This window comes from Bison bison, unplaced genomic scaffold, assembly GCF_000754665.1.
Source record: "Bison bison bison isolate TAMUID 2011002044 unplaced genomic scaffold, Bison_UMD1.0 scf7180017864334, whole genome shotgun sequence".
Taxonomy (NCBI): Eukaryota; Metazoa; Chordata; class Mammalia; order Artiodactyla; family Bovidae; genus Bison; species Bison bison.
The window spans coordinates 836,368-846,951 of record NW_011494906.1 but is presented as its reverse complement, the minus strand read 5'-3'; the positions used below and the strand labels follow the sequence as shown (position 1 = coordinate 846,951).

The following is a 10,584-nucleotide window of genomic DNA, read 5'->3' as shown; positions in this document are numbered from 1 at the left end:
TACTCCAGTACTCTTGCTTGGAAAATCCCATGGACGGAGGAGCCTGTTAGGCTGCAATCCGTGGGGTCGCTAAGAGTCGGACAAGACTGAGTGACTTCACTTTCACTTTTCACTTTCATGCATTGGAGAAGGAAATGGCAACCCACTCCAGTGTTCTTGCCTGGAGAATCCCAGGGACGGGGGAGCCTAGTGGGCTGCCGTCTATGGGGTCGCACAGAGTCGGACACGACTGAAGTGACTTAGCATAGCATAGCATAGCAAACTTGTTTCATCTACGTCTTTGCCTTCTTTAGTATAATTCATTTAATTGTAAGTTAAGACAACTAAATTCTTCATAACAGCTGTGTTTAACGACTGGCTTGCAAAGTGCCTGAAATACTAACAGTTGGCTTTTGTAAGGGTCTCCAGCACACCACACCATTGCTCTTGCCGGGAGGCTGGTTTCAAAAGAGGGAAGGAGGGAGTTGAGGCTGTTGAGGCCCTGCCCTTTGATCTGCTGTCTGCTTCCTTGTGCTGTCTCAGGTGGAGGGGATCCCCATGGAGTCTGAGCAGCTGACCAATGACCTCAGTCGTTCTAGGAAATGGGCAGCATCAATGGAAACCGGTGTGTGACAGCTCTAATGAAATCAGGCTTTCTTGCTTACAATATACTAAAACTTGCTCAGGCAACAGGCGGGTTTGTTCAAGACCACAGGGACTGTCGCTTTAGAACCAGCAGTCCTTGCTGAGCCTTTGTCATAGGGGCGGGTCTCATGGTGTTTCTGTCTCTCTTCGCATGGCCCTTTTATCAATCCGAGCCTCAGCAGCCCACAGACTACATGCTCATTCTCGTGCTGAGTTTAATAAAGGGACTATCTGCAAAAGTAGGGGTAGAGTTGAAGGAACAGGCAAGGCTTGCTTACCCGTTCTACAGGCCTTTGTGTGTAAGGGGGCGAGGGAGGGTGGTTAGAGGAGAGCAGTGACTTGAGGTTCTTTTCACACCGGGAGGGGGCGCTGCCTTCTGGGCTCTGACTAGGCCGGTTTCAACTCTAAACTACTAGAGCCCGGTAATAAGTGCCTGAATATGCAAGAGCCTTGGAGTCAGGCATGTTGAATTTGAATCCCGACCCTGAGTGACCTCACCCTTCTGAGCCTGGGATCTTATTTGTAAATGAAAGTAATAACAAAGCCTGTCGGGTAGGGTTGCTGTATAGATTAATTGAGATAAGGATAGCTTCTTACTATGCTTGCTATGTGAAAGCAGTCTTCAACTCTTTGCAGAATGAATAGACTTTACTAAAGCGCTTTATTTATGCGATCTCTCATTAATTAATTCCTTTTAAAGGTATTTGCTAAGCATCTAATCTATCCGAGATACTGTTACGCTTAAGGGAGTTGGGCACTTTGACGGCTGGACGGAGGGGAGGAGCCTCATGGGTTTCCCCGCCCACGACAGCGAAGCCCAATGGGAACCCGCGGAGGCTGTGAGTCCCGCCCACTTTTCGGGGCAGGCCCGGAAACGGGGTTGGAGAAGTTGCTGTATTTCCGGTCGGTGTGTAAGCTCTGCTGCTCGTGAAGCCGTAGACCCCGCTCCTGTTCAGCCTCCTCCTGGAAGATGTTTTACCACGTGAGCAGGGCACCGGGTGGCGGCGAGGGCAGGGTCAAGAGGAGGAGCGAAGCAGAAGGCCGGGACTAGGGGCGGCTTCTTGCCTCATATTCCTCCCGCTCCTTGCCCGAATCCATTCCACTTTCCCCACAGATCTCCCTGGAGCACGAGATTCTTCTGCACCCGCGATACTTCGGCCCTAACCTGCTCAACACGGTGAAACAAAAGCTCTTCACCGAGGTGGAGGGGACCTGCACCGGCAAGTGAGTGTCGCACCCTCCCTACCGCTTAAGCACTGCGCACACGGCTTTCTATGCCTGCATCCCCTTCCCAGCGCCTACACACCGTGAAAGCTTCTGCTACCTACCCTGGCAAGCTCTCTCACCCTCCCAGGCAGTTAGCTGCTTCCTGCTTTGGGTTCCTACGGTGCCCTCTGGGAAGCTCCATAACAACTTCCTTTGTTCAGCCAACATTTGTCATTAACTCAGCAAACATTTCTGAAGCTCCAGCTGTGTGCCAGGACCCTGTACTGGGCCCTGGGAACAATGCAGTGAAAACGACAAAATGAGGTCAGCCCTTGTGGAGCTGGTTTTTCTTTATCCCTCATACCCAGAGACCTGGCATGGTACACCTTGGGCCTCACTAAAAGTTTGTTGAATGAATGGGCAGGATAAGGCAGATTGAGAGTTAGCGGGAGGAAGGAAGAGGACTGAGACTTGACCATTTCTGGGCTCTGCACAGAGGAGCTCCGCACAGGTTAAGTAAATGAGGGGGGAGGAGCAGGGCTATAGAGTACTCAGGTATCCAGCATCAGAGTAAGCTGAGGTGTTCTTTGAACATACAGGTTCCTGAGCCTTATCTCATCCCTACAGCATCAAGACTGGGGACCAGCCCAGGAACAGGCATTTTAATAAGTTTCTCCCAGGTGATTCTGAGACATCACCAAGATTGAGATTAAGGACTGCAGCTCTTTTGGACACTGTGAAATTATGAGAGCAGCGTTTGGCATTATAGCTGCTGCTGATTGTCCTGTCTTCTCTCTTGATCATTAAGCTCTCCTGGGGCCAGGGGGCCAACTACTCCCCCTTTGTGCTCCCCCTTTACCTCCAGGGTCAGTGACTCTTGCAGTAGATGCTTTTTTGTATTTTTTTTCCTGGCTGCGCTGGGTCTTCGTTGCTGCACGGGCTTTCTGTAGTTGCAGCAAGTGGGGTTCAGTTGCCGTGTGTGGGCTTCTCATTGTGGTAGCTTCTCTTGTTGAGGCACACGGGCTCTAGGGCTTGGGCTTAGTAGTTGCAGCACACTGGCTTAGCTTTTCTGTGGTGTGTGGAATCTTCCCGGACCAGGAATTGAACTTGCGTCCCCTGAATTGGCAGGGGACTTCTTAACCACTGGACCACCAGGGAAGCCCTGCCGTGGCAGATGGTTTCAGAGGCTCTTCCACACACAGTGCCTTTCAGTTTCTCTGCCTCCTTGCAGGTATGGCTTTGTAATTGCCGTCACTACCATCGACAATATCGGTGCTGGTGTGATCCAGCCAGGCCGAGGCTTTGTCCTTTATCCGGTTAAGTACAAGGCCATTGTTTTCCGGCCCTTTAAAGGGGAGGTCGTGGATGCAGTGGTCACTCAGGTCAACAAGGTAAGACCATCCACAGGGGAGGTAGTGGGAAGGTCCCTCTTTTAGAAGATCTGGGATGGGTCCCTCTTTGGTCAAATTCTGTGTCTTTGGTCAAGTCACTTCTCTATGCTTCAAGTTTCCTCACCTGTCAAATAGTATGGTAATCTTGCCCTGCCTCACTCAGGGGCATGTAAGTCAATAGTGAGTCAGAACAGGAGTAGCCTCCATTGTGGGCCAGGTGGTGTGCAAAGTCTTGGAATGGCTCTGAAATGAGTGCTTTTATCTCCGTGCTGAAGCTTGGAGAAGTTGAGTCTGCTGGCCACAGTCATGTGTCCAACAAGTGTTCAAAGCCCAGAATGACAAGTTCTAGGTCTTAGCTGTTTACCACTATACTTCCTTAGCTTAAAATGAAAGCTTGGAAAAACAAACACACAACAAACTTCACAGTGGTTTCAAAACATGAAGAATATTGTTAGGAACCAGATAAAGATGGGAGGCTTAGGAGACTTTGGGGGACAAAGGAAAAAGCAAGGTCTCTCTTTTCCCTTCTAGGTTGGACTCTTCACAGAAATCGGGCCCATGTCCTGCTTCATCTCTCGACATGTAAGTCTAGGCACGCTGGGTGGGTCTAAGGAGGAGACCTGTACTCGTGAGAATCTACTGAAGCATCCTTTTCAAGTGCTCTTACCCAGTTTGACCTTACTTTCAGTCCATCCCATCAGAGATGGAATTTGATCCTAACTCCAACCCACCGTGTTACAAAACGATGGATGAGGTGAGTGGGCAGAAGAAATTGGTGAGAGGGCCAAGGGAATGAGCCACTCCGAGGGAGGGTATAGGCCTGGGGGTTTCTGAATGTACTGTTCCCTCCTCCCCAGGACATTGTGATTCAGCAGGATGATGAGATCCGCTTGAAGATTGTGGGGACCCGTGTGGACAAGAATGACATTGTGAGTCTCCTGACTGCCTCCGTGCTCATACCAGGCCGAGCTGTTGCATTCTTCCTATTCAGAGTTCCTGGGGATTTTGTGCTCTCCTGCCAGGAAGAAGAGATGGGTGGGCAGAAGGCCTGGGGCTGAGGGTTAGAGGAGAGCTCTCTGCTTGCTTTGGCTTCATTTCCATTTTTCTTTCCTCCTGCAGTTTGCTATCGGCTCCCTGATGGATGATTACCTGGGTGAGTGCCAGGGTTGTTGTCTGGAGGAGGGGTGTGTGGGCACAGGAGGTGAATATGGAATTTGATGCCCGAGCCACTGATGAAAGAAACTCTCATGTTGTCTGCTTGGAAGACCAAGGACACTTGCCCCCTGGAATGAGAAGTGCATGGTTAGGGCTGTCCCGAGCTCTGGGTCTAAGCACTGTGCTTTTTCTGTTCTCGGCAGGGCTTGTGAGCTGAGCACCATGACCCACCTTGTTTGGTCCCTGTCTAGGAGGTGTGACTGTCACACTTCCCATGGTGTCCAGAGGCCCAGTCTGGCTGCTATCGGGAGGCAAGGAGGGTTCCTTGCCCTCAGAAGACACCTGGCTCTTCCTGTGGCTTAGCAGCCACTCCCAGATTTTTGACTGTGTGTTCTAACCATAAAAGGTCCTTGATTTTCATGGAAGTGTCCTCTCCTTTCTTTGGTAAGAACAACTCATTTTGTAAAAAGGCTGGAGGGCCAGTGGCTTGCTAGCCCCTCTTTTCTAGGCCTGATGCCTTAACTAGCCTCAGCCACCAGGGGATCTGACTGACCCTCTTGCCAAGGTCTCAAGTTGACCTCACTGAAGGTAAGGCTGTAGTGTTGGGTTGTTGTTGTACAGTCGCTTCGTCATGTTCGACTCTTTGCAACCCCATGGACTGCTGCTTGCCAGGCTTCCCTGTCCTTCACTGTCTCCCAGAGTTTGTTGGGTCTTTGGTTTTCAGCAAATGGTTGTATTGTTAGAGCTACTCTAGTCTAGGGCCCCGGTCTAGTTTCAGAGAATTTGCCCTCTTCTCAGCTTTTAAAATAACCAAGATTGTAGCTGGGGAGGGGGAAGAGGAGACAGTAGGGTTGGCGGAGGTGAATAATAGAACAGTAATGATACAGATTGTGGGGTCCCAGTCCTTAGGATGGGCACATAAACAATAGCCTTTGTTTACTAATCAATTAATATACTAACTGAACATATGCAAGGGCTCATAATCTCATTGGGATAACACAACAAAAATATGCAAAAGAAGAAGATTGAAGAAACACACCACCCTCCCTCGATGCTATGTCTTGGCAATACTATTTGCCTAACTTGGAATGCCTTTTCCAAACCTACCTGCTTGTTTCCTAGTCATCTATCAAATCTCAGTCATTTTTTGTTTTCTTAAGCTTTCCTTGACTTCCTTAAGAAGCAGAGCTGTGTAGTAGAAAACACAGTATTTGGGTTGATACAGAACTGGGTTTTAGTCCTAGCTGGGTGACCTTATGTTTCCTTATTGTAATATGGTCATACAACCCTCTTTGGATGGTATGTCAGAGCGTTGCTGCTCTGTGTCAGAGATCGTATGTGCAAGTGGCCGTCTTCCCCAACCAGGGATTTAACCTGAGCTGTCAGCAATGAAAGTGATGTGGTGTCTTTTAAACAAAAAATTAATTTATTTGTCTGTACTGGGTCTTAATTGCACCATGTGGGATCTAGTTCCCTGACCAGGGATCGAACCTGGACCCACTGCATAGGGAGTGCAGAGTCTTAGCCAGTGGACCACCAGTGAAATCCTCAAGTGTGGAGTCTTAACCACTGGATCATCAGGGAATTCTCAGGAAGTTACAACCTCTTAAAGCGATCCCAGGCTTAATAGTGACAGGAGTATGCGCCTGGTAATATATTCAATCCTTTACATACATTATTGAATTTTCTCAACAGTTCAGTGTAATGTTTTGTCATCCCACTTGACAGGCGATAAAATAGATGAACTAACATGCTTAAGGTCACAAAGCTAGTGAGTAGTGGAGCTGTTTTTTTTTTAATAGTGTAAAACCATCATAACTCTTCTTGCCAGGCATTGGGTAGCTGGGGAGTGAGAGGGAGCCACCTTTCTCCCAGCTGTGGCCAGGTGATTTACTCCTTTCCCTGGCCCCTGCCTTGACTCAAGCTGGAGGCAAATCAGCCCCAGACAGCTTGGATGGTGCTTCACTGCGTCCTGCAGGCCTCTGGGCCTTCCTCTCTTCATTGTCTCATGCTGCCAAGGTTACCAAAGGCTGTCCCTACCAATAACACCTTTGCAAGGAGGCCTGCCAACAGACAGGAGATCTGATCTCAGACTCAGAACTTCGGAGTTCTTCCTTTCATGCATAAGTGGGCAAGACACTCTAGGGACCAAGCACAGTCCTGAGATTACATCATATGTCATTCTGAGTATGACTGGAGGAGTCTCAGCAGGGTGTCAGTCTCCTTAGGTAGTGTTGCTATGGCAACCCCAGTCCCATCCACCTGGCTTTCTGGGCTCCGGCTCCTCCGGTCTCAGGATCTTCCTGTCTAGAGGCAGCAGCATCTAACCCTGAGAGGGGGGAAGGGTGAGGTTGTGTACATTCATGCTCCCCTGCAGAAAGCTCCTTTAATAAACAGCTCATTGCAAATGGTCCCATCTTGGATGAACATAAAATGATTAATTCACTGTTTGCCTCGTGATGTGAGTAAAAGTTCACTACCAAAGCTCAATCTACATTGTCTCTTAATCTACAGTAACCTTGTGAGATGGGTATTCTTACTCCATTTTGTAGATACGTAAATGTGGTTAGGTAATTTGCCCAAAAGCAGTATCAAAGTTTGAACTCCTTTTGCTATGACTCCAAATACCCTTTACTCACTAAGCTCACTGCTTTTCAACTGAGAACTGCCCAGGTTCAGAGAAGTGTGTCAGTGTAAAATGGTCAAGGAAGTCTGTGAGGTAGGTGAGGGCTTACAGGACAGAAGTGGGGAGGATACGAACTAGGGTGCCCGAATTGGCAGAGCCCTGGAGTCTGGAGCTCGCACGTGGTGTGTTTAGCCCAGTCAGAAGACCCTTCTGCCAGCAGACAATGCCTACTGAGATTCCGGTTCAACCTTGGGGAAGGGGAAGTGGCAGGTGATGTTGGAGAGTTAAGTTGAGCCCCACCGAGCAGCCAGCAAAACTAAGGCAGACGCCAAAGTCTAAAGCGTCAAAGACTCGCGTAAATGCAAGTGCTCTGAAACTCAGGAGTAGACAAAGGAGTGGAGATGGTTTCCTCGAGAACATGTTTATTAAAACGTAGATTGAACCATTACACACCCCACAAAACACCCAAGTGCTGTTGCTTTAAGAGGCGCGAGTCTTCCATATCACGTGACCTCTGACTTGACCGAGCCTTCTGCAGAGCCATCGCGGTGGCCAATCGAGTAGTGGGCAGCTTCTTTGTGGGCAGGAATTCCTGAAGGCGCTCATCGATTGGCTGTGTTCGTGGAGGGCGGGGCCTGATCGCCGAGAGAGGGAATTAGTACGAGCAGGGTGAGAGGGGTCATTGCCGCAGCTACCGCCGCCGCAGTCACCGCCACCGCCCTCTTGGTAGCCGCCTTCGCCGTCCCTGAGCCATCAGGTGAGTAAGCCCTCACAGAGCGGTCCCGCTGCAGGTTGTGCGCTAACCGGCCTGGGCGCCCGCTCCGCTGGGGGCCCGCCCCCTTCGCCGACCACGTGACCCAAGTTCGGTAACCTCTGACCTCCTCCTCCCTGCCCCCCCACCTCTCGAGCTGGGATGAAGCGCGGCCGGGTGGGAGGATGCGCTTCACGGAGGCTGGCGGAGGTCAGTTCCCACGCCTCCTTACCGGTGTGGCTAGTGGCTGAGGATGTGGAGAGGAGGTTGAGGAACTGGAGACCTTGGTCAGAGCCGGACTTTGGGGGGTGTAATGTGGGCACGTAATAGGGAAACTTCCTTGGCGCCTTCCGCGGGCAGGACTTGCTGCTCCTACTTTACAGGTGGAGAAAGAAGGTTAACACAGCCATTGGCGGGGCTCCAACGCCAAGTCTCTGGACTGGGAATCCAGGCCGTGTTTCCCACACAGTCTGCCGCTCCTCATGATTAGAATGAGAGTTGAGTTCTTGCTCCCTTACCTAGGTAGTGCTGGCCAGATGATCTTGGGAAAATCATTTAACATGTAACCACTCAGCTCTGATTTCCTTGGCTGTGAAATAGACACAGTGTTTATTTAATACCTCTCTCATTGTTAATCCAGACAAAATGAGGTGTAAGCCATATAAAGCACGTAGCTCAAAGCTTCAGGCATAGTATATACTGAGAAAAATAGCGATTGTGCGCTCGTTTTTTCAGCAGGTGTTTACTGAGGGTGTGTTATGTGCAGACACCGTGCCTGACGCTGGGGATGCAAAGGTGAGCAAAAAGGCATGATCCTTGCCAGCATGGAGCTTACAGTCTACTGGGGAGGTAGATGTTAATCAAAATGTTGCACAGGTATATAATTACAAACGGATAACTGCTTTGGAAAATAAAGTCATGGCACACGGTGAGGGTCTGAAAAGACTCTCTGAGCAAGTGACTTTTCTTTTAAATTTTAAAAGTAGTCATTTATTTATTTGACTGTGCTGGGTCTTCCTTGCTGCATGGGCTTTTCTTTAGTTGTGGCAAGCAGCGGCTACTCTCTAGTTGTGCATGGGCATCTCATTACGGTGGCTTCTCTTGTGGCAGAGCACAGGCTCTAGGGCTCACGGGCTTCGGTAGCTGCGGCTTGTGGGCCCTAGATCTCAGGCTCTGTAGTTGTGGTGCACAGGCTTAGTTGCTCTGCAGCATGTAGAGTCTTCGCGGACCAGGGATCACACCCATGTCTCCTGCATTGGCAGGCGAATTTTTTACCACTGACTCACCGGGGAAGCCCCCAGCAAGCGACATTTGAGACTGAGATCTGAAGGAAGGCCTAGGAGTTCACTGGACAAAGGGGTTGGGGTAGAGGAGGAGAGCGTTCTAAGTCCAGGAAACAGTGTGTGAACATCCTGAAATAAGGTGTTTATGAGGAAACAGGCTACAGGAATGCAGAACATAAGCAAGAGTGGAAAGAGATATTTGGAGATGTAGGCACACATGTGGGGCCTTGGAGCCATGGCACAGGTTTGTTTTATTCTAAAGGCAATGAGGAGCCGTTGGGAGAAATGCTGCAGGGAGGCCAGGTAGGGTACCCACTGGATTTAGGGACCTGGAGGTCACTGGTGACCCACTGGGCCTTGTCAGAGAGGAGTGCTGGGGCAGAACCTGGGCGGGTCACTGAAACTGGGACCTCGCTGCTGTGGTGGTATTGTCTCACTTTGGCCCATGTTGGCCAGCCATCTAACTGTGGCGTGTGTTGTTGGAGTCCGTCACCAGCTGCTGTTTTTTTTGGTTCTTATTCTGCCATATCCCGTGAACAGAAGAGCAGATTCCTGCTCTAAGCCTCTCAGCCACATTGGGGAAGACCAGACACGGGCAAAAAGCCCAACTACTGAAAGCCTGACCGTCCCAGATGGCATAGGGGCAGGAAGACCTCAAAGGACAGACTGGATCTGCCTTAGGAAAGAGGAGGGCATGGGGGCTTGGAATAGGAGGAGGGTGGGCCAGCCTGAGCGCCAGCGGTGAGGTACAAGGCAGGCTGGAAGCCACGAGGTGGCCTTCCTGGGAGGATAGATCAGCTCGATGAGCTCTGCGGATTCAGGACCAATCCCATTATGTTGAGCCAGAGAGTTGGGACTTTCCTTTTATGAGTCCTGAAAAATTATTGAAGACTTCTGAGCAAGGAACTCTCAGGGTAAAAGTAGTCTTTTCATCAGTATTTAGTACTGGTGGCTGTTGCACAGATCCAGAAGAAGACAAAAGTTTTTGTTTATAATTAACGATTGTAACGTCTTCCATTTGTGTAGCGTTCTGGCCCTTGAGTTCCTCCTACATCATCTCATCTCATCCTCATAGCAACACTGTGTGTTAGGGAGGGCAGGGGTTATTGCCACTGTTTTACCAGACCTCAGACTGGGGCAAGTCTCAGCCTGGTTTGCATTGAAAGTGGTGGAGCAGGGCTGGGACCCAGTTCTGTGCCTCCGAAGGCCAGGCACTTTCTCAGACATCACTGCTGTCTGCTATCACTGCCGTCTGCCCTCTGACCCAGCTCAAGTCTGTTTCTTGCTCTGAGCCTTAGTTTCCTCACCTGGACACTCAGATGAGGTTCTTGGTTCAAGGATTCTGGAACAAGAGCAACAAGATTGGTTTGGAGGGCCTTCAGTCAGGCTCCCGGGCTCAGAGGGAGACTGGGCTGCCCTTTCCCACCTCCTTTCCCACCCCCAGCTCCATCGGGGCCATGTCGGAGCGAGAAGAGCGGCGCTTCGTGGAGATCCCTCGGGAGTCCGTCCGGCTCATGGCAGAGAGCACAGGCCTGGAGCTGAGCGATG

The 10,584-nt window shown here is 50.3% G+C and overlaps 2 protein-coding genes across 3 annotated transcripts in view; both read left to right on the top strand.

The window, feature by feature from the left end:
* The first annotated feature begins 1,495 nt into the window (after positions 1 to 1,495).
* Positions 1,496 to 4,801, top strand: POLR2G (polymerase (RNA) II (DNA directed) polypeptide G). 2 transcript variants are annotated; one of them, XM_010853983.1, is made up of 8 exons: positions 1,496 to 1,606; positions 1,739 to 1,848; positions 3,062 to 3,221; positions 3,753 to 3,803; positions 3,910 to 3,975; positions 4,079 to 4,150; positions 4,341 to 4,374; positions 4,580 to 4,801. In XM_010853983.1, the coding sequence occupies exons 1-8, from the start codon at positions 1,595 to 1,597 to the stop codon at positions 4,591 to 4,593; spliced, it is 519 nt and encodes a 172-aa protein (XP_010852285.1). In that variant the 5' UTR covers positions 1,496 to 1,594; the 3' UTR covers positions 4,594 to 4,801. The 2 variants fall into 2 exon arrangements, with proteins under 2 accessions (XP_010852285.1, XP_010852286.1); XM_010853984.1 differs by lacking the exon at positions 3,062 to 3,221 and adding an exon at positions 2,959 to 3,061 and having other exon boundaries at positions 1,513 to 1,606; positions 4,580 to 4,796.
* Positions 4,802 to 5,904: 1,103 nt separating this feature from the next.
* TAF6L (TAF6-like RNA polymerase II, p300/CBP-associated factor (PCAF)-associated factor, 65kDa) overlaps positions 5,905 to 10,584 on the top strand; it is an 11,780-nt gene continuing 7,100 nt past the window's right edge. Inside the window, exons 1-3 of the mRNA XM_010854053.1 lie at positions 5,905 to 7,759; positions 8,489 to 8,548; positions 10,481 to 10,584. Of these exons, the coding sequence (XP_010852355.1) occupies positions 8,541 to 8,548; positions 10,481 to 10,584 (112 nt within the window). The 5' untranslated portion in view covers positions 5,905 to 7,759; positions 8,489 to 8,540. The remainder of the gene's footprint in view (positions 7,760 to 8,488; positions 8,549 to 10,480) is intronic.

Bases quoted from the DNA above. Each gene is read 5' to 3' on its own strand.
- POLR2G (XM_010853983.1), top strand. The intron at 1,849-3,061 runs GTGAGTGTCGCA...GCCTCCTTGCAG, and splicing joins GAGGGGACCTGCACCGGCAA to GTATGGCTTTGTAATTGCCG. The intron at 4,151-4,340 runs GTGAGTCTCCTG...TTCCTCCTGCAG, and splicing joins GTGTGGACAAGAATGACATT to TTTGCTATCGGCTCCCTGAT.